Source organism: Psittacula echo (assembly GCF_963264785.1).
Source record: "Psittacula echo genome assembly, chromosome: 3".
In the NCBI taxonomy this organism is placed as follows: Eukaryota; Metazoa; Chordata; class Aves; order Psittaciformes; family Psittacidae; genus Psittacula; species Psittacula echo.
In genome coordinates, this window is record NC_137736.1 from 36,290,440 (window position 1) to 36,317,624 (window position 27,185).

The 27,185-nt window shown below is 47.8% G+C and overlaps 1 protein-coding gene across 1 annotated transcript; it reads left to right on the top strand.

Annotated features, from left to right (window-relative positions):
* The first annotated feature begins 5,115 nt into the window (after positions 1 to 5,115).
* Positions 5,116 to 25,843, top strand: DIPK2B (divergent protein kinase domain 2B). The gene is made up of 5 exons (XM_080612956.1): positions 5,116 to 5,386; positions 10,345 to 10,609; positions 21,405 to 21,578; positions 23,106 to 23,394; positions 24,896 to 25,843. The coding sequence occupies exons 1-5, from the start codon at positions 5,163 to 5,165 to the stop codon at positions 25,234 to 25,236; spliced, it is 1,293 nt and encodes a 430-aa protein (XP_080469082.1). The 5' UTR covers positions 5,116 to 5,162; the 3' UTR covers positions 25,237 to 25,843.
* Positions 25,844 to 27,185: the final 1,342 nt, after the last annotated feature.

Sequence of the window (27,185 nt, forward strand, 5' to 3'; positions counted from 1 at the left end):
AAAGGCTCTTTTGCAGCAGTAAACCTCGGATGAAGAGGAAAATGAGGTGATGTGACACCCAAAAACTGCCACTTAGGTTGCCCAAGTGGCAAGGTCCTTATGACGACCAGGTCAGCAGCAGCCAGGAGGACCCTGGCAATGTCAGCTGAGTAGTAGTAGTAGCAGTAGCAGCAGCAGCAGCACACCTTCAGCTCCTCTGCATCTGACCTGTTCTGAAGCATTTAGTGGTGATTACCCAAATTTAATTAATTAAGTAATTAATTAAAAAGGTTTCCTGCTCAGCAAAGCAGTTCACAGTGTCCGAGTTAGAGCCAGAGCATGGAGCTGGCACCTCGTTTTGCTTGGGGTGAGCTAGCCAGCAGCTCTGATGAGATGGGGAGAGAGCAGCTGTAAGGCTCTGGCAGCATGAAAACCACCCCTGGGGACAGCTGGATTTTCCCAGGGGCAGGTGGGCAAGGGACCTGGGTGGAGAGAAGCAGTGAAGAACAGCTGGATTGCACCAATGGGTCAGGTGAAGACTGAAAGGTAGGTTAGGTAAAAGGTGCATTTCATCCCATGCCTGTCCTCCCCTTATCTCCTCCAGAGCTAGCAACACAGAGGGCAGGTCCTCTCCTGCCTCAATGAAGAGCTGGGGACCACAGCTCTACCCCTCCAAAACCCATAGCCATTGGAATCTGCAGAGACTGGGTATTTTTGGGACCTGTTATACTCCACTGCCCATACTGTTGTGGCTAAGAGTGGGACTGTGCTGCTGTGTGGGTTTCCACACCCCTCATGGCATACGGAGAAAGGAGGAATGAGGGCACAGAGGCCCTTTTACCTCTGTTAGCAGAAACCAATCCAAAAGCTTTTCTGTGTGTGATCTGACTGATACGGCACTACATGCATTTTGGTCCATGTTAGAAATTTTTAGAAATGATAATGTCTAGGAAACTACCTAGGCTTCTCTGTTAGGGCCACCATCTCCATGGTCTTGTGTAGTTAGTGGTATTGTGTGGAAATGTCTTGTTGCAAGGTTTGTGAAGGTCATTAGGGACTGTAGTGATAGGACAAGGAGTAACAGGTTAAAACTTAAACAGCGGAAGTTTAGATTGCCTATAAGGAAGAAGTTTTTTTACTGTAAGGGTGGTGAGACACTGGAATGGGTTCCCCAAGGAAGCTGTGAATGCTTTATCACTGGCGGTGTTCAAGGCCAGGTTTGGCAGGGCCTTGGGACATGGTTTAATATAAGGTGTCCCTGCCCATGGCAGGGGGGTTGAACTTGATGATCTTAAGGTCCTTTCCAACCCTAACTATTCTATGATTCTGTGATCCTATGATTCTATGATTAGGGTCAGCCTCTCAGCATCTCCAGCAGATCCCACTGCTACCAGTGCCCTGAAAATGAGACCTGCTTCTCCTGCTTGGCACAAGCAGAAGATCTACAAGGCTACTGCAGACCTTGCCACTTGCCACCTGACCACAATACTTACGTTAAGTTACCAGAAGGAAAGGAAAACAAGTACAGGTTTGATATTAGTTCCTGAACCACCTCATTAAATGGAGGCTGCTTTCAGAAGCGTAGCTCCCCTTGCAACATACAGCAAGCCACGGTTTCTCAGCTACCATTTCAGGCTAGCTCAGAGGTATGTGTACTCATCTTTAAGCTGTTTTCAGTGCCATGAACATGACTGAGAGGTTCTGACACACATCATCTGTGCCTGAGGACAGCCCAGCCTGAGGAAGAATGCTTGAGGGAATGAGGGGGCTCAGACCCTGGGGGCAAGTGCAAATGCCAGCAGCAAGCTTGAGGTGGGTATGATGGACTAGTTCCCACTCTTTGAATACAAAATTGCTTTCATAACACATCAAGGTGATGCAGGTGTGATACACCATCAAAAAACACAATTACAAATGCTGTTCCTAGGGGGAGATGAATATTGCTTTGCATGTGCCTAAACTACACAGAAGTGCAAGAACAACACAGCCATTAAGGCATCATTAACAGAACAGAAATCCTGCTATCCATCTACTGGTTTTTCACGCCAAAGCACAAGGTTTGCTGTGGGAAAGGCCTGGTTACCAACTGTAGAGGCTGAAGCCCTCCACTTTCCATGGGTCACCATGAAGCAGTGCAGGCTGAGGCACTGGGAGACAGTAGTCTGGGTCTCTGCTCTTAATACAACAGAATCACAGAATCCCGAGGGTTGGAAGGGACCTCAAAAGATCATCTAGTCCAACCCCCCTGCAAGAGCAGGGTAACCTAGAGTACATCACACAGGAACTTGTCCAGCCGGGCCTTGAATATCTCCAGCGTAGGAGACTCCACAACCCCCCTGGGCAACCTGTTCCAGTGCTCTGTCACTCTCACAGTAAAGAAGCCTTTCCTGATGGTCACATGGAACCTCTTATGCTCCAGTTTACACCCATTACTCCTTGTCCTATCACTGGACATCACTGAGAAAAACCCAGCTCCATCATCCTGACACTCACCCTTTACATATTTGTAAACATTGATGAGGTCACCCCTCAGTCTCCTCTTCTCCAAGCTAAAGAGACCCAGTTCCCTCAGCCTCTCCTCATAAGGGAGATGTTCCACTCCCTTAATCATCTTTGTGGCTCTGTGCTGGACTCTTTCAAGCAATTCCCTGTCCTTCTTGAACTGAGGGGCCCAGAACTGGACACAATATTCCAGATGCGGCCTCACCAGGGCAGAGTAGAGGGGGAGGAGAACCTCTCTTGACCTACTGACCATCCCCCTTCTAATGCACCCTAGGATGCCCTTGGCCTTCTTGGCCACAAGGGCACATTGCTGGCTCATGGTCATCCTCCTATCCACCAGGACCCCCAGGTCCCTTTCCCCTTCACTACTTTCCAGCAGGTCAGCCCCCAACCTGTACTGGTACATGGGGTTGTTCTTCCCCAGATGCAAGACTCTATGCTTGCCCTTGTTGAATTTCATCAAGTTTCTCCCCGCCCAACTCTCCAGCCTGCCCAGGTCTCGCTGAATGGCAACACAGCCTTCTGGTGTGTCAGCCACTCCTGCCAGTTTAGTGTCATCAGCGAACTTGCTGAGGGTACATTCAGAAAACTGAAGACTAAAGACAGGCAATTAAATTATTAAGGAAGCTGAAGGATATGTATTTTATATATTACGTAATGAAGATAAAGACAGATTGCTGGTGTTTAATTTTGGTACTATCCAGGGAATAGCTGGGCAGGGAGCAATGTGAACACGGCCAGTGTTGCAGAGCTACTGGCAGGAAACGGTAGGAAGGGCTGATTTCTGCAGAGGAGAAAGGAGAAATGTGCTGGCAATAGCAAATGCCAGGGATAAACTTCTGGATGTGGGAAGTGGTTAAATACTGGCATTTAGCTCTAGTATGGCCCTTCCCATCAGCCTATTTCAAAGAACTTTATACTGGAGTATAAGGCCAAATGTGAATATGGCGTAATGCAAAGCTGTGCACTGAATGCACTTGCCGGCACTGCCCAGACCTGCTTGTTTGCAGCACTGGCAGGGTTCATTACATCCCCTTTCTCTCTCAGCAGGCTTGTTATCCTCTTCTCTCTGTGCTGCACCCTGTAGACAATTTCTAAATGTCACTATCTCCATTTTGTGCATAGAGACACACCAGGAGATGAAGCAACCTTCCACAAGGGCATGGAGTCAAGGAGAGACCCCAGATCTCCCAAGTGTCACAACTAATGAGCATCTGTGCTTGAAATAGCTGCTTTGTGCTCTTAGGATCACCTTCTTCCAGCAGCCCCTTCAGAAAGCAAGGGGTGATTGCCCAGCATGCACCCCTGCAGCTCACACATTCCTTAGTCCCATCAGGCTGCAGTTAAATGCTGGAAGGGATAATAAAGAATGGCTATAGTGCATCTTTATGCCTTTTAAAAATGTGCTAGGAAGTGGCTCGCCCATGTGGTGTAAGTAGTCCAGCTGGGGGGATGAGAAGTCTCCAAGATCTCAGTTTCCTCCTCACTACTCCTATGGTGAAACACAGCCCAGGAGAGCCTTCTGCATCAACCAAAACACGACAGCTGGGGACAGGAAAGGAGCAAAGCCTGGTGCATCGCAGTAGCACGCTGTGTGCTGCACTGCCTGGGGTAGCGAGGTACAGCAAGGTACAGCTTCAAGGCCTGCTTTTCCAGCCTTGAGCAGCAGCCTGCCAGGGCCAGTGGATGCACCACAGCCGCTCCAGCCTGGGAGAGGCGAGGTCCTCTCCCCAGCATCCAGGCCAGAACAGCTAGCCAGCAGCTTCCATAACTTTCAAGTCTTTGGCCTAATGAGAACAGTTTTTGGGTGTGATTGCAGTAGTTTCTAAGTGAATTCGTAACCTCTGGTAAGCTCCCGCATTAGCCCCTGTCCCCACCTCTAGCTTCTTTCCAGTGCCAGGACCATCAGGAAAAGGTATTCAAAAGCATGCAAGTCTTGCTGAAAAGACCCATTTTTCAAGAGAGGCTTAGAGGCCAAGCAGCTATGTCAGCTGGATGTTTTGGAAAGCTTCAGGCTATCCTGCTTTCCATGGCATGACAGAGTATGGTGCAATCTCTTCTAAATGCTATTTTCAAGAAACAAAATGGCAACAATTCCACCTGACAGTCTTTTCAGCACTTTTGTGAGAAGAGGAAACTGAGCCAACAAAGCATCTGAGAAGTCAAGCGACGTCCCATCGCAAATCTCTAGGAATGAAGCAACAGTAAGGGTCTGGCTTCTGGTAAAACGTGTGTTTCTGTCATACTATTATTCCTTCCAAATCAGTTTTTACTAAGTGTCCCACATATGCCCTTTGCTCCAGCGACAGGATATCCTTCATTTGTCTGCACAAAGTGCAGATGAGCACTTCTTCGTGTTGTTTTCCAAGTCGGCTGATGGGAGGGTCAGCAGGGGCCAAAGCAGCTGCACCAAGTAAAGGAAAGGTAACCATGGCAACTGAAGTTATCTGCATCCTCCATGTACTTCCTTCTCCCCACCCTACATCATATCTTTCCCACCCAAAACTCAAGCCAATAGAGCCAGTGACCAGCTGGCAGGATGGGAACTGGAGCAAGGTCTCTCCTACCCAACGTGTCTTGCTGTGTTTTGGGGCTCACCGCTGAAGGTTGAGGTCATCAGAAAGAGACCAAAAGTATAGATAGGGGTAACTCGTAAAAGACAGAGCTCTTCGCTACTGTAGATGGGGCGCTGGATATGTTACATTTGCTCCAGAGTTGCAGATTCGTTGATGATGCTCCTGGTTTTGGCTCTGAGCTGTAAGCCTTCCACAGCAGCAATAGCTTCTCCGTCTGCACCCCACGTCAAACCCAGCTACAGCTTTGGCCGGACTTTCCTGGGACTTGATAAATGCAACGCCTGCATTGGGACATCCATTTGCAAGAAATTCTTTAAAGAAGAAATAAGGTCAGAAACTCAGCCCAGTAATTTTTAAAACATTCTATATAATAACTTGAAAGTTGCTTGTTAGTATTTCCAAGTACTTTAATGAAGTACAATGCAAGCAGTAACTTAGCACCCACTTACTATTACAGCACCTGGTATTTTAATTAATGTCTATAAACTGCTGCTTTGTCTCTTTTCTTTTAAAGCCATACTAACATGATAAACCCTGAATTATAATCTGAAAGCAGGAGTAAAAGGCACAACTTTCTGCATAGAGAGTGGCATTGAAACAGTTCAAGGCAGTGATGAAGGGAAGAAAAAAACCATCTTGTTTAGATGTACTGGAAATATTTCATTATGAATAACTGAGTAAAGGCAAGGGTATTTAGCTCTGTACACTCCCAATGGACTATGTCAACTACAAACATATAAACATGCTACATAATTTTGTACCAGGTGCAACAACACAAATGTGCAGAATTCCATGTGTGTATTAATTAAGATCAAAAGTGATCTAAACCTGCCAGAGGCACGAGCACATTTGCACATCAGGTTACCTACACTCTCAAAAATAGATGGGGCTAAATTATTAGTACTCTTCTGGGAGATTTCCGTTAAGAACTTTAAGGTAGAGGCAGAAATTGCATCTGCCTCAAAGCTGATGAGACATATGCTGCCAAGCAGTGATGAGACCAATCCAATCAGTTTTAGGCTCAAAAGCAGAGCGTATCTGACGACAACAGGGAAAATGTTGCCAGTGTATTTGAGGAGAAAGTTAAAGGCAGTGCTTGGCAGAGGAAGGTTTTATTGGGTCTGATACGATTTATAGAGTCATATGCATTTTCTTTTATAGATATAAAAGCCTGAGGGAGAAGAAATGATTGTAGTGAAATTGTATTTTTAATGCTATAATGTAAGTAGTATAATATTGGACAAATCACCATTTTTATCTTAAACTCTCCTCTAAAATGTAGCATACTAAACCATAATGTTTTGTCTGGAATGGACTTGTAATATTGAACATCCATCCTTCCCTTACTGACGCTGCAAAAAGGCAGCATGTGACTTTGCTATGCCAGAACACCCCTTGCCACGGCACACCAGGGGTCCCAGCCCTTGGCACTTTGCCCTCTTGGGTTTCTGATCCCCCCAGCTCATGCTGAGGGTGAGACCAGGGCATGCAGAGGCACTAAGAAGGACCAAGCCAGCAGTGCTGGGTTTCTCCCAGCCCAGCCTGGGCTCCTGTCCCAAAAAGCAGGATGGATTTACAATCAGCATGTTCAGCTGGCTGACATGGGCTGGTGTGGGACTGCAGCGGCTGGGGGCGCATCTGGGATATGGGCTGTCCTACATTTTATGCTCCACAGCAGGGTGACATGGGAGCTGGCTCCTGCTCCATGTCCCAACATTTGCCACTCACCTGTGCAGGGTTTTTAGGGACCTGCCGCTGGGTACGAAGCAGCTTCTGTACATGCAGCCTGATGCAGGTGCACCATTTCAGTTACTTGTGCTTAGCCACTGGGGAGGCTGGGGCCACGCAGCTTTCCTCAGCCCTGCTGAAAATAGCAGTAGCCTTCTGCAGCAAGCAACTGCCTCTGGCTGGCTGGTGGCCAGCTGCATGCTGCATTGGGGCCTGGGAGAGAGGGGCTATGTAAGTAAAAGCAGGAGGCCCCCACGCTGGCTTTCCTCTGGTGGGCAGCAGGAAAGGGGTGCTGTGTGCAGAGGGTCGAAGGGGATCCAAGAGCGCAGAGCCACATACATGTGAGAGCATGACACTTCTGCCTCAGGAAAGGCAGAATAAAACAGAGGGGTTTTTTTGTCTCCTGCCATCTCACAATCAGCTTCTCACAAGCAGTGCAACACACAAGAGATAACATACAGCTCTGCTCTGAGCACTTTGAAAAGGGTAACTTAAAAACTTCTCTTTAGCAGTCAGTCAGCTTCAGGCTTTTCTTTGGAGGGGTTAAACTTGTTTTCCCACTTGACTTCTTGAATAGCTAGGATTTTTTGGCAAGTGGAAGGTTAAATGTGGGAAATTTCAGTGGCACTTAGGCTCTTTGATCCACCGCATGTACCTTTTCACATGTTCGATAAGGTGGATGGCACTTGGCCTTCTCTGTGTTAATCCTCATTAGAACATGCTTCATTAATTCTCCATCATTTCCGGGAGCTGTGACATGCATTCTCACTCAACTAACGAGTAAGAAGATGTGGGTTTTGTTCCCAGAACGGCCGGTGACTCATCTTGTGCTCTAATGTTCTTTACTTCCCTTATCTTTGCCCAACTTTATTCATCTGTAAATGAGAATACCAAAGCTTGCCTATCAACTGTCCAGAGAGCAGGGTGGAGAAAAAGTTTTTGTAAAATATTAGATTTTCAAAACACTGTGAAACTGAGCTGACCAAAACTATCTGCAGAGTTGTGGCAACACTGGTGAGGAGCTTTGGCCAAAAGTAATGGGAGGGTGGTCTGAAAAAGCTGGAATGCTTCAACTTGATGGGGGTTTATATGGCATTTCTTTATTTTAATTTTAAAACTTAACTTACATATATTTTTAAAGATATTTAACTCCCAATGCAAACAAAATTTATTTGGCTGAAAGAAAATACTTTGTATCATCCACTAAAAATGAAAAACAAATTTGATTTTCTTCAATGTTTAGTTCTGAGTTGATCTAGAATCTGTAATCTGTCATGCAGTTACCCACACAGATTTTACTGAAAGTCTTAACAGCACATTTGAGCCCTTAGCTAAAAGGCTTCATACAAAAGTGAATTATTGTTACAGCACAACTTGATGATGAATCTTCAAAGTATCTAGCAAGTGTGCCAGGCCAGTGCTGCACTGCCCAGAAATGATGCCAAATACAGAATTGCTGCAGCCCATGCTGGGTTCCCAGGCCTGCGTGGCTCTCCCCGGGGAGCTCTGTGGAGGAAATTGCTCCATCCAAGCTTAAATTAACACTCAGTCCTGGATTTCACACATCCATGTGCTGCTCGCATGCAGGAGGTGGTGCTTTCTTGGTATTTGCCTGACTTGAGCTCCCCCAAACACACACACTTGAGCCAAATCACAAGCACATTTGTGCTTAACAGCAAAAAGGAAAAGTAAAAAGGAAAAAGAAAACAGAAGAAAAAAGAAAAAAAAAAGAAAAAAGAGGAAAAGAGAAAAGGAGAAACCCAACCTATAGCCATCTCTTCCCTATATGTGCCTGGCACACTGTGCCTGCAGATTAGGCATTGGGAGGGGTTGGGATGCACAACAAATCATAGTGAGGCATAGCAATTATTCTCTGCTCTTCGGTCCCAGCTCAAAACCAGACCAAAAAAAAAAAACAAAACAAAACAAACAAAAAAAAAACCACAGACAAAAACCCCAAAACAAATAAACAAAAAACCACAACCCCAACAAGAAAACCCAAAACACCACAACCAACCAACCAAAAAAAATAAAAACCCAAACAAAAAAACAGGGTTTATTTTTATGTCAGACACCCTAATAATAACGAAGCTCAAATTTCATAGTGGGCAAAACGGCCATTTGATTGAAATGCCTGAACCTCCCCTCAACCTGTTCATGCAATGGGCCACTTCCGGTCAGCCTGTATCTCTGCAGAAAATTTTCTGAGGTTGGCACATGGCTAGAGCCAAAAGCCGAAGCAGCATTTTGGGCAGACCATCTTTCCCCTGTCCTGGGCACCCAGGTTTGCCCCTGAGCTGAGCTGCACAGGGTCTTTGATGGGGAAAAGGAGAGAAGTGCTGCCTTCAAGAGCGGTCATGGGGAGCAGGCTGGTCAGTCTCTGATCATTGAGCATCACTGAGTCAGTTATTTGCCTGAAATCAGAGGAAATTAATCCCCCAAAAAATCTTCTGTGCCAATTTCCCAACTGGAAGTCGAACAGAAAAATCAGCTTCAGCTATTAGATTTGTTAATGTCTTCATCTAACTCCAGCTAGTTGATCCTGCAGGGAACTTCTTACCTCTTCTCTTTCACTTCTGAACCAGTGGCTTTAATTTATGGTGAGATTGAATTAGGACGTGCTTTCTTACGTACTTGGACAAGGACGTAAGGGCAGGAGGATTTAGAGGCAGCGAATGCATGACAATGGCCAAGCCAAAGGTCAGAGTTTAGTTGCTTTCCAAGAGCAGGTTACAGACATACTTACAAAACAGGCACCACGCTCCTCAGCTCCTGCATGCGTGACGTCTGTGTGGGCAGGGCTGAGGGGGTTGCTGAAACAAAAAAAAATTACCTAATTACCCAGCCCATATGCTCCCCTCCTGTGCCTATGTAGGGGAAGTAAATCAGTGCAAGATCTCCATGGCTACCCCTTCTTCCACCCCATCACACCCCAAACTCTGCTGCTGCCTGGGAAGGCCATGCATTCTGGCTATGAAAATACAGCCAGCAATGTTGGGGGCCCCTGTTGATCCCAGTACCAAGCAAATCCACCACCTCAAGACAAATGGTTATTTTAGTATTCCAAAATACATTTACTGTCATGAGGTTTTGTTCTGCAGGGTCCCTTAAAGTGTTGAGTACTCCTTTTCTGGGCCCCTTTCTCCAGGATTAATTAAATTTAAAAATGACAGAGATTCTCCATGAATCAAAACCCTGCAGCCCTATTCTTTCCCTCCTTTCCTCTCACACTCTCCCTGTGTGGTCCAAAAGACCCCATCTAGGTGCTTCACCTCCTGCCCCATGGCACTGTTCATGACAAGGGACGGTTTAGGCGGGAAGCAAAGGAAGATAGATATCTCCTCCAAAATGCATTTCCTTGGCTGATGGCTTCAGTCCACTTGCCTCATCCCGGTGCCTGGGGCTGCCAAACTGGGGCTACTCAGTCTTTGTAGAGCAATGGCAGGAACTCCAGGCGTCTGGAGTGCGGTGGAACAACCGCGGGTGGTGCTGGCACTGTGCAGCTGTCCGTGTGGCTTCTTAACCTGCTCTCCGTGGGGCTCTCGTTTTGGTTTGGCAGGTTTGACACCTGGCTTTCTTCTCATTTAAAGCTGCCCCCCAGCTACCTGCTCAGCTACTCGGGCAACTACACTGATGATGCCAAGAGCTGGCGGATGGTTGACATCACCCGACTGACCTCAAAGTACCAGCACGACCGGGCTGACAAGCACATCTGCACCTCCCTGCTGAAGACAAAGACCTGCAGCCTGGAGCATGCCCTGCGCCGCACACAACGCTTCCAGAAGTGGCTGCGGGCGAAGCGCCTCACCCCTGACCTGGTCCAGGTCTGTGCCCCATGGACCCTGGGCCCCATACCAGCAAGGGGAAGAGGAGCCCCAGGGGGTCCCATGTGGTTTTGGGAGGGAAAAAGGGTCTGAAGGAGACAAGTCCGCAACTTGCTTGGTAAAGGACGAGGGGTGGGCTCAGCCCTGGCAACGAGGGCATGTGGGAAGCTGTAGTACCCACTGACTTCAGGCACGGGGATAACATGGGGCTATGCTCACAAACAATGGATAGGACAAGGAGGAATGGCTTTAAACTGAAAAGAGGGTAGATTTAGATTAGATATTCAGAAGAAATTCTTTACTGTGAGGATGGTGAGGCACTGGAACAGGCTGCCCAGAGAAGCTGTGGCTGCTTCATCCCTGGAAGCGGTCAAGGCCAGGTTGGACACAGCCTTGAGCAACTTGGTCTAGTGGAAGGTGTCTCTGCCTGTGGCAGGGGGGATTGGAATTAAGTGATCTTCCAAACCAAACCATTCTGTGATTCTATACATCCAGCGTTGGAAATCATTAATAGTTTTGAAAACTGAGGACACTTCATCACTGTGCTGTGACTACAGCAATTAAATGGGATTTGGAAAATTTGGATTTAGTCCTAGCTCTGACCCAGACATATGGTGTGGTCTTAAAGAAGTTGGGCAATCTGTCTGAGATTCATTTCGCAGTCTGTGCCCTGAACTTGATTTTGCTCAGGGCTGGGGACTGGGGTAGCTTAGACCCCTCTGCTTGCAGCTGGCAGGGCGAGTAGCACAGGCAGTCAGAGCTGGAGCCTTGATTCCTCATTTGTCTGCCATCTATAGCAAATGATCTCAGGCACAAAGCAGCGTGCTGCCCTTTCAGCTGCAGTCCTGGGGTGTCACAGGTGAAGCCAGGACAGGCGCACTGCAGGAGGAGTCACTGCCACCAGGCATATAGGCAGCAATGGCATGGGAAGATGGACATACAGGAAGGGCTGGAGGGAGAGAGCAGGCAGGCTCCAGAGGAGAGTGCTGCCTGCACTGAGGTATACCACTGGCAGCTGGGGACAACCATGGGGAAAGAGAGTGCATTTAGCAGCTTCTGGCTTGCATCCGAGAGAAGTCCCCTCCTTAAATGCATATGCATACTCCTACCACAGCCAAACAACAGCACAGCATTGCAATAATCACTGTCAAGGGGCAGGGGCCAGGGTGGAGGCTGGATATACCCTAAATAAGACCCTGAGAGGCAAAGAATTGCCCCTTTCTAGAGAAAGGGCTGTGAAAAAGGAACTTTTTTTTTTTTCCCTCTAGAAAGGGAAGTGCTTCCTCCTGCTTTGCTGAATGCTGAAGTTATGCTTCAGATTTTCTGCTTCTGTAACCCCATGGGACAGCATGTCTGAGAAGGGAGCAGCATCATGGTACAGCAGCAACAGCAGCAGCAGCACTGGGGCTGGTGTCTGAGCTGCATCAAGGACTCACCTGAACCAGAGAGTCCTGCAACGCAGGTCACCCTGAGGCCAGTGCCCTCCTGCAGGTGCCAGAAAGGGAAACACTTTTTTTGAGCAAAGCTGCACCGTACTTCACCTAGTAACTTCGGGAGAGGCACCAGGGAGAGGGGACAGTTTTGCGCACTTTCAGTCAGAGCATCACTCACCTAAGCTTGTGGGACATGGGCAGGGACAACGGCGGCTTCCCAAGTGCCTGCTTACCACCACTGCCCTCCAAGGCAGCACTGCAGGGAGCTGAGGGAGGGCAAGCTGGGGTGCCAGGTCCTCCAGCCTTGCTTTGCACAGGTTTGCGCAAAACTGTGCTGCCCCCACAGCAGTGCGATGTGAAAGAGAAGGAGTCAAGAGCTTAAAATTCCCACTTGCTGAGCTGGGTGAAAAAGTACATGGAGAAATGTGGCTTTGAGCTTTGTCAGATCTGCTGCAAAGTTAAATCATTAGCTGAGCCCAAATCCTTCTCCTTAAAACGCTCCCGATGTGCTATACGGCTTTCCTTACCCCCTCCTCTCCCAACTCCTGGCTGAACTGGCTGGGTTGCAACACACATATATCATAGAATAGAATTATAAAATAATTAGGATTGTAAAGGACCTTAAGATCATCTAGTTCTAGCCCCTCTGCCATGGGCAGGGACAGCACACACTGAACCATGTCACCCAAGACTCTATCCAACCTGGCCTTGAACACTGCCAAGGATTAAGCATTAACAAGGATTAACTTCCTTGGACAAACCTGTTCCAGTGCCTTACCCATCCTCACAGTAAAGAGCTTCTTTCTTATAACCAATCTAAACTTCCCCTGTTTAAGTTTGAACCCGTTACCCCTTGTCCTATCCCTACAGTCCTTAATGAAGAGCCCATCCCCAGCATCCTTGTAGGCCCCCTTCAGATACTGGAAGGCTGCTATGAGGTCTCCACGCAGCCTTCTCTTCTCCAGGCTGAACAGCGCCAGTGTTCTCAGCCTGTCTTCATATGGGAGGTGCTCTAGTCCCCTGATCATCCTCATGGCCCTCCTCTGAACTTGCCCCAACAGCTCCATGTTCTTCTTATGTTGACGACACCAAAACTGTACTCTAAGTGAAGTTTCATGAGAGCAGAGTAAAGGGCAGGATCACCCTCTTTGACCTGCCGGTCATGCTTCTTTTGATGCAGCCCAGTTGGCTTTCTGGGCTGTGAGAGCACACTGAAGCCAGCTCATGTTAAGTTTCTTATCAACCAACACCCCCAAGTCCTTGTCCTCAGGGCTGCTCTGAATCTCTTCTCTGCCCAACCTGTAGCTGTGCCTGGGATTGCCCCGACCCGGGTGTAGGACCTTACACTTAGCTTGGTTGAACTTCATGAGGCTGGCATCGGCCCACGTCTCAAGCATATCAAGGTCCCCCTGGAAGGCATCCCTTCCCTCCAGCCTATCAACATAACCACATAACTTACTCTTGTCAGCAAACTTGCTGAGGGCGCACTCAATCCCACCATCCACGTCGCCGACAAAGATATTGAACAAGATCGGTCCCAATATCAACCCTTGAGAGACACCACTTGGTCTTCAACTGGACACTGAGCTGTTGACAGCAACTCTGTGTGTGGCTATCCAGCCAATTCTTCATCCACTGAGTGGTCCATCCATCAAATTTATGTCTCTCCAATTTAGAGACAAGGATGTTGTGCAGGACAGTGTCAAACACTTTGCATGAGTCCAAGTAGATGGCATCAACTGCTTTGCCCCATCCAGCAGTTCAGTAGCCCCATCACAGAAGGCCACCAAATTGGTCAGACAGGGTTTCCCCTCAGTGAAGCCATGCTGGCTGTCGCCAACCACCTTGTTGTTTCTCATGTGCCTTAGCATGCCTTCCAGGAGAATGTGCTCCAAGATTTTGCCAGGCACAGAGGTGAGACTGACTGGTCTGTAGTTCCCCGGGTCATCCATTTTCCCCTTCTTGAAAATGGGGGTTATATTTCCCTTTTTCCAGTTGTCGGGAACTTCACCTGACTGCCATGATTTTCAAATATGATGGATAGTGGCTTAGCAACTTCATTTGCCAGCTCCTTCAGGACCCGCGGATGGACTCCATCAGGTTCCATGAACTTGTGCACATTCAGGTTCGTAAGAAGATCTTGAACCTGATCTTCTCCTACAGTGGGCCCAAGGTCTTCATTCTCAGTCCCTGCAGCTCCCTTCCAAGACTTGGAGGGTGTGGTCAGAGCATTTGCCAGTGAAGACTGAGGCAAAGGACTCATTGAGAACCTCAGCCTCCTCCAAATCCAGGGTAGCCAGTTCTCCTGTTAGCTTCCAGAGAGAGCCCACATTATCCCTAGTCTGTCTTTTGTTCACTACGTACCTACAGAAGCCCTTCTGTTATCTTTCACATCCCTTGCCAGATTTAATTCTAACTGGTCCTTAGCTTTCCTGACCTGGTCCCTAGCTTCCCAGACAATGTCCCTGTATTCTTCCCAGGCCACCTACCCTCGCTTCTACCTTCTATAAGCTCCTTTTTCCCCTCTAAGTTTCCTCAGCAGCTCCTTAACCATCCAAGGAGGTCTCCTGGCCCTCCTGCCACATTTCCTTCTAGTTGGGATGCAACACTCTTGAGCTTGGAACAGCTTGAACATCATCCAGCAATCTTGGGTCCCCTGCCCCTGCCTTATAGGGGTATATCCCATTGCACCTTACTAAGCAGGTTCCTGAAGAGGCCAAAGTCTGCTCTCTTGAAGTCCAGGGCAGGGAGCTTGCTGCACGCTCTTCTCACTGTCCTGAGGATCTCAAACTCGGCCATCTCATGATCACTACAGCCAAGGCTGCCCTGGAGTGTCACATTCCCAACCAGGCCCTCCCTGTTGGTGAGCATGAGGTCAAGCATGGCATCTTTCCTCGTTGGCTCCTCTACCACTTGCAAGAGGAAGTTGTCTTCCACACAGCTGGGGAACCTCCTGGATTGCTTGTGCTGGTCCATACCATCTCTCCAACAGATATCAGGATGGCTGAAGTCCCCCATGAGGACAAGGGCATGCTAGCGTGAGGCTGCTCCTAATTTGTCTATAGAGCACTTCATCCACAGAGTCCTCCTGATCAGACGGTCTGGAACAGATACCCACAGAAATGTCCCCTATTGCTGTTCTCCCTTTGACCCTGACCCACAAGCTCTCTCTTGACTGATCACCTGTGCATTTCAAAGTACAACCACCTACGACTATGACCTGCCACGCTTTCCTGGAGGCAGCAATAGTGATCCTCTTTACTGGTGCATCAGCAGGACATTACTGTGGTGAGGTGTCTGTTACCTCATCAGCCCCCTGCAGAACCATGAAGTGGTTCTGGGTGAGGACATCAGATTTTGGAGAATCACAGAATCATAGAACAGTTAGGGTTGGAAAGGACCTTAAGATCATCTAGTTCCAACCCCCCTGCCATGGGCAGGGACACCCCACACTAAACCATGTCACCCAAGGCCTCATCCAACCTGGCCTTGAACACCACCAAGGATGGAGCATTCACAACCCCCCTGGGCAACCCATTCCAGTGCCTCACCACCCTAACAGTAAAGAATTTCTTCCTTTCTAATCTAAACTTCCCCTGTTTAAGTTTGAACTCATTATCCATTGTCCTGTCACTACAGTCCCTGATGAATAGTCCCTCCCCAGCATCCTTGTAGGCCCCCTTCAGATACTGGAAGGCTGCTATGAGGTCTCCACGCAGCCTTCTCTTCTCCAGGCTGAACAGCCCCAACTGTCTCAGTCTGTCTCCATACGAGAGGTGCTCCAGTCCCCTGATCATCCTCGTGGTCCTCCTCTGGACTTGTTCCAACAGTTCCATGTCCTTTTGATGTTGAGGACACCAGAAAGAACTGCACACAATACTCCAAGTGAGGTCTCATGAGAGCAGAGCAAAGGGCAGGATCACCTCCTTCGACCTGCTGGTCACACTCCTCTTGATGCAGCCCAGGATGCGGTTGCCTTTCTGGGCTGCGAGCACACACTGAAGCCGGCTCATGTTCATTTTCTCATTGACCAACACCCCCAAGTCCTTCTCTGCAGGGCTGCTCTGAATCTCTTCTCTGCCCAACCTGTAGCTGTGCCTGGGATTGCCCTGACCCAGGTGGAGGACCCTGCACTTGGCATGGTTAAACTTCATAAGGTTGGCATCAGCCCACCTCACAAGCGTGTCAAGGTCCCTCTGGATGGCATCCCTTCCCTCCGGCGTATCAACCGAACCACACAGCTTGGTGTCATCGGCAAACTTGCTGAGGGTGCACTCAATCCCACTGTCCATGTCACCGACAAAGATGTTGAACAAGACCGGTCCCAACACTGATCCCTGAGGGACGCCACTCGTTACCGGTCTCCAGCCAGACATCGAGCCATTGACTACAACTCTGCATGTGGCAAAGAAAGTCCCTTGCTTTTCTGTATGCACTATTGTGGACGCTCGAGGCCCCTACACAGTTCAGGCCTGGAGCAAGCAGCCCAGCTCCCCCTCAGCTTCCCTGACACCTTTCAGCTACTGACAGCGTCCCGCAGCTCAGCCCCTGCTGCAGGAGGGCCTCCACCAGGGCACCGAGTGCAGCCCTGCCCATTACGCACCCTCGCCTCACAGGACCAGTGCAGGCACTTTCTGCACCCCGGGCTCTGCGCTGCAGCCTCCCCTCTCATCGGCTCTGTCTGGTGCCTACTCCTGCCACCGCCGGGGCAGCCAGAGCAGAGCTCTCAGACCGGGCCCCGGCCCTGAAGCCAGCGCTCCCCATCCCGCCCGCTGCCCGCTCACGCTGCCAGCGCCAACCCCCGCGCCACCGCTGCTCCCGCGCTCCCTCGGTCGGGTTTTCCCCGCTCAGGGCGGGGCCGTCCCTCCTGGCACCGCCCCCTGTGAGTCCCGGCTCGCCTCAGCGGAGCTGCGGCTCCTGGGCAGGGTCTGGCCGGGGTTCGAGGCTGCCGAGGTGGCTCTCGCTGCTCGGAGCTGAGGCTCCTGCACGCGGGGCTCCCCTCTCTCCGGGGTTGAAGGCTCCTCTCTGGAGATACCTCGGCAAATCATACATGCATGCCTACGTGTAGACACACGCACACACATGCATACACATACGTACAGACAGCACCACGCAGGGACTCTGGCTGGGGCCCTCTGTCCGTGCACCTATCAGTTTCTCCAGGGTGCTTGAATTTCCCCATGTGCAATGGGAAGCTGAGCTGACCCCAGCTCCAGGGCACTGCTGAAGTGAGCTGGGGGACCAGCCTCGGGGGATGTGCTCAGGGACAAACTCCCTGGGACATTTCAGCAACCCCCGAGGTTTCTTTAGTTGGAAAGGATGCAGAAGGGTACAGGGGAGCCCAGACCTGTGCACACCAGCTTCAGGATTACTCCGCTCAGGTTTTCATGGTTCTTTTGTTCTGTAAATCAAGCAGAGAAAAAAAATTTATATCCTAAACATGATATAAATTCCTTATAACACCATATAGGCTTGAATACAGAGAAGAGCATAGTGATCCATAGCCCCTGGAGCCTAGCCCCCCACCTCCAAACTTTGGCAGTAATCACTGTTGGCAATTGGGCATGTGCTCTACGAAATGGCTGCTGGTCTGAGGGGCAAGAGCAGCAACAACATTACAGTCATGCAGTGTGTGGGGGGCACCACAGGTTATGGGATGACCCACCAAGCCAGCCAGCCCCACCGAGCCAGGGATCCCCTTCCTCTCTGCTCATCCCACCTGCCCTTCTCAGAGCTGAAAGCCACAAGAGCACCTCTGCCTGCACCCCAGCCAAGCACTGCGTCCCCTCTACGGTGTTTGCTGGGCAGACACACATTGGTAGCCCAGCAGGAGCTGTTATGGTGAGGGTTCTTGCGCGTATCATGCATCGCTCCACTTACTTGCAGCACTGCTATTCTGGTTTTCCACATACACACAGACTCTTTTCAGACGTGTTAACAACACACCTCTCTTGATGCTTAACATGATGCTCACCCTATTTCATAAAGCTGCAGTCACACAGAGGTGTCTGTACTCCCCTCCCTGCAGTTTTTCTCATATAGCAGCACTGAGGAAAGATAATGGGCTCAGATAATTTTGTCTTATAGAGGAGAGAAATACAACAAACCATAACGTGCTTGAATCAAAATGACAGACCATGAAGTAATGGTTTTTCACTTTACGCTGCCTGCCCTGCCTGACTCAACCATCAGCTGAGTTTTTCACTTTACACTGCCTGCCACAGTGATTATTTCACCTGCCACAGTGAAAATCTTTATTGGACACAGCAAAGTCTTCAGTGTTAAAATCCAGCCCATCTCAGAGATGAGCAGGATTTAGCTGGAGCTTAGCCTTCATGGTAGCTCCAGCCACCTGCTGCTTCACCCAGGAGCTAACTACCTCAAACCATGCTGCGTGCTTTTCCTGTTGTAGGGGAAGAACAACAAAGCGGGTTAGTTCCAGCACAGATCACTGCAGGGCAGATTTACAACCCTGCCTACAAAGCACAGCCTAGACAGGTCAAAGCAGTAGCAAGGTGAAAAGCCAGCCATTTTCAGTCCCTGTCTTTAGGACCTACTGTTTGAAACTATTGATCTCCACATCTGCCCTCAGCAGATGTGCCAGCACCATAGTTACCTGGCCTTTGAGTCCGGCACACATCGCTTTGCTTGCAGCACATGCACAGCAGCTCACTGATCTGGCAGCTGGTCCTTCTTAGGGAAGGATGGGTGTTAGGGGGCTCCCTGAGCCACCTCCCAGACCTGCCATTTCTTTGACCTGGTACGTCATCATCAGGGAAGTGTTCAGTAAACCTCCTGGGAGTGGGGAAAAGCTCCAGAGCTTCACAGGGCATCCTTAGTTTCTTTCTTTTGGAGGTGAACAACCTTGTTTGAGTTGCAGGTGCTTTGACACCTACCTACATCCAAATGTTTCCTCCTGGAGCCCACCCTAAACCTGGTCATTTGGTGAAGTTGCACCCATGTGCAGCACATGGGGCAGGAGATAGCTGTGCTCCTAATCTGAGCCATCCCTCCTTGGCCTGGCTGAAGATAAAGCAGAGTGAGGAGAAGTTGTCTTCCAGAGGTCATCTTTACGTCAGAGTGAATTCCGGGTGTGCCTGCACTAGATACACATACATATGCATATATGGGAGTTAAAAATGTATCACGTACTGTGCAGTAGGGGAAAGAATATCTGAGTGCAGGTAGGCTATCACTATTAGATTCAAAAATGTGGGTATTTAATCAAAGTAAATAAGATGCTTTCCATATCAATCACAAACAATATTTCAGGCTTTCAGGTCTTATTCTCTGGCATGATGAGACACTGCAAAGGACTTAAGATATTCTCAGATAAATCAGTATCTCCAGTGTTTCAAGTATGTGTTCTTCAAACTTCAAGTATTTCTTCCGTTGACATTTTTTTCCTGACAGTTTTACAACTCTTGCTCCTCTTCTGCTGTAGGGATGTTTCCATCAGTCTGCTGGAATGGGAGGCCTCACTCCACTGAAACACTCAAGCAGGTGCTGAAGTTTACCCTATTGACTAGCTCCGGCAAAATCCAGAGGCCCCTCTGTCCAATTCTGGTGGATCAGGGCTTCATTAAATTGCAGGAGGTTGCACCAATAGGTGATATAAACGTGGCAGCACCCAATCCTGCTCCTCTGCTCTCGCACCACCTTTGATATGCCTGAAACGGTTCCTCAGTAAATGAGCAGGTGTGATCACCACGTGCAGCACATGCCCACATCTGTGTTAATAGGATGAGCTCTGACCTTGGAAAAAAATTCTAATTGCAACTTTCATGCATTCTTTGCCACCATGATTTCTGTTTCTACTATATACTCTTAAGGGTTTCAGCTTTTGCATTGCAAGCTGCTGGAGGCAGCAAGACTTTCTAACTTTGGCTGCAAATATCTGCATACACGCTAAGCTGCAAGAGACTTTCTCCACCATTTATCTCTTATTTAACACAGTTCTGTTCTGCTCATTTTTTCTCACTTCTCCTCCTAAGGGAAAGTGACAGTCAGCTACAACGTGCCACAAGTGCTGTGAGACAGAAATCCATACGCATCCCTTCCCCCAGCTCCTTCCATGGTTTTAGACCATTAGTGAAAAAATATTTCCTTGATAAGCCTACTTGAGAGGAGAGGAGTGTAGGAAGACTTGTAAATAGAACTGAGGAGAATTATTTTTGACAAATGTTTTATTTTCTTTAGGGGACAGGGGAGGAAATAACGGTTCTTCAGTTGTTACAAAACAACGGTCCAGTTGGACTTGAGTTTCTCAAGTAGTTTTGACCAGCTGTTGGCATTCAGGGCTTGTTTCTTGCAACTGATGGCCAAGGAGGGAGTGGTTGGGCCCTCACCAAGGCCAGCATGGAGGCGGAGGAGGGGACATGGGAGGTCCAGTGCTCCCTTTCCACCTCCAATAGGGAAAGCAGCACACTCTTCCTTTCCTTGTTTCTTCATTTCTTTGTCATGGCTGGATAAGTAAGTGTTTTATACCAAATGAACAGCTCGCACAGGAAGGGCTGAGAGAGACATACCTCAGAGTTACCAAATGACTTGGGGAGATCCTGAGTCAAATTTTTGCTCTCAGCATGAAGAATGGCAGGGAGCATTTTGAGCTTCAGTGCCCTTTCCTCTGAAGCAAGTCTCCCAGCCATCAAATTATAAAGAAAACCAGAATGAGTAAATTTGGCTGCTGGGATCATTTGCAAGAAAAAGGCTCAGCAAAAACCTGATTCCCTTTCCCAGCAAAGGCATGGCAGGGCAGCATTTCTGTGCCACTCCTTATGTCTTCTCTCCTTGGCTATTAAGGAAGACTGACCTCGAAAAAATTTCTTTTTTGACTATGAAGGTATAAATCTCTATTGCCATTTACTCTAGCCTTAGATTCCTTGTGCAATTTACAAGCCAAACCTCCAAATCTGAAAGGTAAAATAGAGTGACTGTTGGCTCTATTCACCCAACAATTCTTTATTTGTTGCTGGCATTTAAAAAATATATGCACAGGCTATTCACATTTGATTTTAATAGTTAATGCACAAGTTTATCAGAGAGAGAATACGTCCTGTGCTTGTGCTCACATACGGTGTTTATTTACTCTTTTAAAGCATGTTTACTGACTTTAGCAAATAGTATTTCCAAGAAAACTGCTCACAGGTTAAGCAAATAGTGAAGAGATGTGAAGACATTATTTAACAAGGGAAGTGACTCATCGGCTTAATCACAGAGACACCTCCACCAGCAAGCCAGGATGCCAGGGCTGGGAAGAAGTGCAGTGGGGAGAGTACATACAGCATGGACCAGGGGGTGTCATATTGTGACATGTCAAGCTGGAAAATAAACATCTTTGTCATATTTTTGCCTCTCACCAGGGCCTGTCTAGCCCAATGCTGCGCTGCCCATCCCAGCGTCTCCTGGACAGGATAGTGCGGCGCTATGCTGAGGTGCCAGATGCTGGCAGCATCTACATGGACCACCTCACTGACAGGGACAAGCTGCGCCTGTTGTACACCCTGTCAGTGAATTCACACCCCATCTTGTTACAGGTACATGCGACCTTGACTGTCTTGAAACACCACCCTGCAACCCCTTGCAAGTGAACTATCGTGTGAGATGTGCTCCAGGCCCCAGCTGCAGAAAAGTGCCAGTCCTGGCCTTTGGCAAGCTTCCTAACCTTCATAAAGCATGTTTCTTCTATGGGGTTGGATGGCTGAAGCCAGGCAGACTCCTGTGGTGCACATTGCATCACCCAGTGAAGTAGTGGAGAAATGTGAATGTCCAACCCCTTAAATAAATCAGAACCTAGACAGGTTGTAGCACTAGCGCATTGTGAAAGCCAGGGTTTTACATGTCCCTGACACTTCAAAGTGTTATGTTTGCATTGCTAATGTATTATTTAAAATCACAACCTGTTTATAAAAGAGAAAGAGCATGTTTTAGTGTGGGAGAACCAAGATGCAGCATTGAGGTTGAACGTTGACTTGGGAAGCATTGATTTTCCAGGCTCCATGTGCCAGTGCTGTTTTTTCATTTGAATGCTGCTGGTAACTAGCTCCATGGCAAAGCACATCTTTGCAGAGGTGCTTGGGGGCATCCCGAATACAACTGAGCTCTGAGTTTTAAGGTAGATAGCTGGGAGGCCTCATGCCTCTTGCCTGATCCACTGCAGGCATGCCTGGCATGTGGCTCCTCTCTTTCCTTACGTGTGTCTCCAAGAGAGTATCCTCGCTTCTGCTTACTACCACCCCACCTTTCGCCCTCATTGATGTTTCTTGCAACCCTTTGAGATTCCTCTAAAAAAAGAGGCAGCAGTAGCATCAATGTCCTGCCCAAAGCCAGTGCTTTCCAAAGCAGAGCACATGGCTTTGCCCAGTCCTAGGGAGGGGGGATGGTTCTGAGAAGCTGGGGAGACAGAAAGGTTAAAAGGCAGAAAGCTTTGTGTTGGCACAGCTCAGTAGTCATGCAGTTTGGTTTCTACCTGGTATAACTGCACTGATAGCACAAGCTGCAGTGATGCAGGAAGCCCAGCCCTGGTGTCCCCAGCATGGCAAACACCCAGCACTTGGGTCCCTGAGACTGCAAAGTCTCTTACAAAACAGCCAGGCAGTTTTTACGAATTAGCAAAAACTGCTTTAGCCCCATCTCACCTCCAAGCTGTGACTTCAGCTATGCATTGCTCATGAGGAACCCATCAAAGGCTCCAAAAAGACACCTAAAATTAGCTCTTCTGTGGCTAAAATTTCATTTAATTTGAAATCCATTATTATCTTGGACTTTTGGTTAATCTCCCTCATGAAATAAGTCTTGAAATATCAGGTTCTTCTTCCTCAATTAAAAGGGGAAAAAAAGAAGCAAAAAAAAGCAGCATAGCTACTCCAGGATGGAGCAGTGCATTCTTGGGCTGCTGGGGCCGGCTGAGGTGAGCAAGGGTTGTGGGCTGATTTAGAAAGCAAACCATGACATTGGCACTGCTGCTTGAAAGGCACTTGAAAGTCCTCTGAGAAGGACATGGGTCCATGGGCATTGTGCAGAGACCAAAGAGGCAATTCTCATGTTCCTTCTCTTTCTGGCAGATCTTCCCTGATGTGGAGGGATGGCCCTTCCCACGATACCTGGGTTCCTGCGGGCGGCTGGTGGTCAGTGCCAGCACCCGGCCCCTGCGTGACTTCTTTGGTGCAGCCCCTGAGGTGGCCGCTGACCTGGCCCTCCAGCTCCTTGCTGTCCTCCGCTCCATGGGCACCAACGACCTCAACTACTTCTTCTACTTCACCCATGTGGATGCTGGCACCTTCGGCGTGTTTAGCAATGGGCATCTGTTCATTCGGGATGCCAGCACGCTGGGGATCATTGACAAGGAGGAAGGTACTCAGCAGGCTCCGTCTGTTGCTGGAGGTCTTAGCAAGGCAGGGGAAACGAATCTTTCACCTGCTACACTCGGCTCTGCAGATGATTTTTTTTTTTGTAATCAACGAAACATCACTTGCTAAATTAAATAATGAAAAGTTCACTGGAGATTTTCTGACAGCATAAGCATCAGCAGCTCCTGCCATCCTGGCTCTGGATCAGGAAGGCTCCAGGCAATTTATTTGTGCAGTCAGATTTGGTGACCAACCATGGGCCCTTTTGTTCTGCCCCACCATCTCTGCACTGGCATCAGCATTCAGTGTGTACTGTGCTCAAGGCTTTCATTTGAAGTCCTCTTAAATCACCTCTTCTAAAACTTTTGCCACATAGATGTCAGTATTTGCAAGTAGAAATTTAATAACTTCATTTGTTTTAAGTATTGGGTCAAATCATGGAATGGTTCAGGTTGGAAAGATCATCTAGTACCAACCCCCTGCCATGGGCAGGGACACCTTCCGCTAGACCAGGTTGTTCAAAGCCCTGTCCAACCTGGCCTTGAACACTGCCAGGAATGGGGCAGCCACAGCTTCTCTGGGAAACCTGTGCCAGAGCCTCACCACCCTCACAGTAAAGAATTTTTCCTAATATCTAATCTAAATGTACGTTCTTTCATCTTAAAGCCGTTCATTCCCCCTTGTGCTATTGCTACATGCCCTTGTAAAAGGTTCCTCTCCAGATTTCTTGCAGGCTCCTTTTAGGTATTGGAAGACAGTTATAAGCTCTCTCTGGAACCTTGTCTACTCCAGGCTGAACAAGCCCATAAAACTCTTTTTAGGTGTATTTATCACATTAACTATGAATAATAATAATTATTATTATAACAACAAAATCCCCCTTTTGTCATTTTTATATGAAATCAAGGGTCGCTATTCACTTTTCACAGGTTACATTTGTCTGCTCCTGAAAGTAGAGCTAGTCAGACTATTCCTCCAATAATTCATTCTGAATGTTCAAATTTTGAAAAGGTCTTTGCTCAACTTGCACATTCAGCTGAGCAGATCTCAAATATTCAGAAGCAGCTGTCAGAGAATTTTCCACTGGGTTTCTTTTTCTCATCCCAGCAGCTATTACTGTTAACTCCAGCTAGATGAGCTGTTGTTGCAATTTAATGATTTTGGGTAACATGGAAAAATTATGGGTTTGGCTATCTGTGGTAATTTTTGTAGGAACTCCACTTTTTAGGTTAGTACTCCAGTTCTTATTTTTTCATCATCAGTTTGACTTGACAGACTCCAAATCTTCTGTCAGGCAGTTCTGCAGAGCTCAGTCATTCAGAAAAACATACATATTTCAGGAGTGAGGAATTGGCCCACATAGAGCTCACAGTACTGCGTGGTGAAAGATAGCTGTGTACTTCAGATTGTAACTAACCCCATGTTAATACAGAGGTACAGACATACGTGATTATCCAAGATTTCACTACTGTGTTTCTAACAGGTGCTTTAATTGTCTCTAATAGGGAGCCAGCTGATTGACGACCAACAAGAATATAAAGATATATTTAGCTGTTTGACTGTGGACTGCCAGTCTGCATTTGTGTCCTGTAATTCCATTGGAGAGAAGCACAGCCTTGTCATGGTGTGTCAAGAGCTTTTGCCTAAGCTTCTGAAGGGGAAATTCCTGCAACCCGTGCAGGAGAAGATAGACAGCTTCCTGCAGCACTGTGCCGATGGCCTTGCCGATGACCAGGGTGTCAGTGGGGCGGTTGCAAAGCTGGCAGAGCTCCTGAAACCTCTGCGGTCTTGTGATTCCCGTTTTGCCTACCGCTATCCTGACTGCAAATACAGTGACAAATACTGATGGCTTTGGAAGAGTCTCCTGGGAAGGACTGGGACAGTGTCAGCCCCTTGCCAGTGTGGGATGCAAGAAGGAACCAGCATAGCAGGAAGGAGCTACACCAAATCTGGGACTTCCCTATGAAGGCACAGGAGAAGGAAGCATACATAGTGCATGTGGGATTTATTGTTCATCTCCCAGAGATGCATTTGTTACATGAGATGTTAAATATGATGTAAGGCTTAAGGATTATTAGCATTATCGTGAGTGACAGAGGCTACAGGATTAGTAAATCTCATGCACATATTTTGGCCTTGGAAGAGTTTTCCATGCCATTCATTAAAAAGAAACCTTCTGAAGGCAGCATGGGTTCAACTAACTAGACAGAGGAGCTTTATTACCAAGAAAGTCTTTCTGATTGAGATGGTATATACATAATGTAGGATGGATGGAAGCATTTAAGACTTTCCTTGTGGGGATTTTTAATGCCACAGATAAACTGAACTACCGGATCAGTTCTATACCATCACCCATCACAAATCACTTTTATAAAATATTCAATTTTTTTTACTTTTATGGCACATAGAACAGGAAGACGCAACCAGCAGCATTAAAAAGCTGTAAAGTCCCATGTCTCTTGAAATATAATTTCTCTAATCCCCAAATATAATTACTTTTAGTCTTTCCCAAGCTGATCAGCAATAAATTCAGTAATTGGAGACTAATAGAAGTTTTTTGTTTAAGACCAGAAAAAAAAAAACAACCCAGAAACGACTCTGGGATGTGATTGTCCAGCAGATACTTCACATTTTTCTCCCTAAAGAAAACTGAAGGAACCATTTGCACAAACCCATTCAAATAGGAAAATTACCTTAAGAGGAGAAAATACACAGGCAAAGGATGAAAGGTGAGTCTATCCTGAGCCCAATGAGATTTGCTGAACACTTAATACTCCACTGTAGGTGCTGGGGCACCCCCAAAGAGCTGAGGACGTCAAAGTCCTGGCAAGCAAGAGATGCAGCCAACCTCATCCATTTGCCTTTCAAAGGAGGAATCAGTAAGGCAGTCCCCGAAGGAGTGACTCAGGCACAGAATATTTGGGGTGATGGACTCTTTTTTCATAGCAGCCCAACACAGGGCTAGGCGCACGTGCCTCATTTTGTTGGGGAAGGTTGCAAAATTTGTGGAGTGCAAGCCGCAACTTTGTCACCCAGCATCTGTCAGTCCCTGTCCCTGTCCCATGTTATCTTTGTGGGATGTCAGAGGATCACAACAAACCTTCCTTGATGTTTAGGGGACTCTTAGACCTCACTTAGGTGTGTGGCTTTCTTCTGCGATCCAGGTGCGCAGGAGTGACCAAGCAAATGTGACTGAGCTGAGTCAGACTTTCTGGATCCCACACATTTTCATCATGGAAACACCCTGGCTATGGTTCGAAAAAGAAATTGGTAACAGCATAAAAGCAGAAAAAAGATGTGAATGTATTTGCTTTCCTAATTGTTGTATGGAGTTACCGGAGCAGGAATGCAAGTCAAGATTTTGTGTTGGCTGTGGAGGGGCTCTGCACACAGAGCACCCAGCCTGGGGTTCAAGGCAGGTATTGCAGACACTAGGCATCCAAAACCACATACAGGTCTGATGCTGAGAAAATCTGACGCAGGACATTTATTTTGCCTTTCGTTCTGGCGTAAAGTATCAAGTGCACCTTTCACCTCTCAAGAACTAGAAACATTGAAAATAATTTGTAGGTAAATTTAGCTCCAGGCCCAGATGGTCTGACAGCAAAAATGTTTAAATATACAGCCTAAGCTATGGCTGCAGCCCTCTTTCTTGATACCAATCTATTTCTACATCATGGCTCTCTTCCAGTAAGAAAAACATGTCCTTTGCAGAGATCCATAAGGCTGTATAACAATCTGTTTTCAACAGTTTTTCTTGTCTGTCTGCATCTCCAGTCATGGTCTGTGGTTTTA

What these genes read in the sequence shown, in the direction of transcription:
- DIPK2B (XM_080612956.1), top strand. Translation starts at nt 5,163, where the DNA reads ATGGGGCGCTGGATATGTTACATTTGCTCCAGAGTTGCAGATTCGTTG. An exon ending in CACACCCCATCTTGTTACAG is followed by an intron (nt 21,579 to 23,105) that starts GTACATGCGACC and finishes TCTTTCTGGCAG; the next exon opens with ATCTTCCCTGATGTGGAGGG. An exon ending in GATCATTGACAAGGAGGAAG is followed by an intron (nt 23,395 to 24,895) that starts GTACTCAGCAGG and finishes TGTCTCTAATAG; the next exon opens with GGAGCCAGCTGATTGACGAC.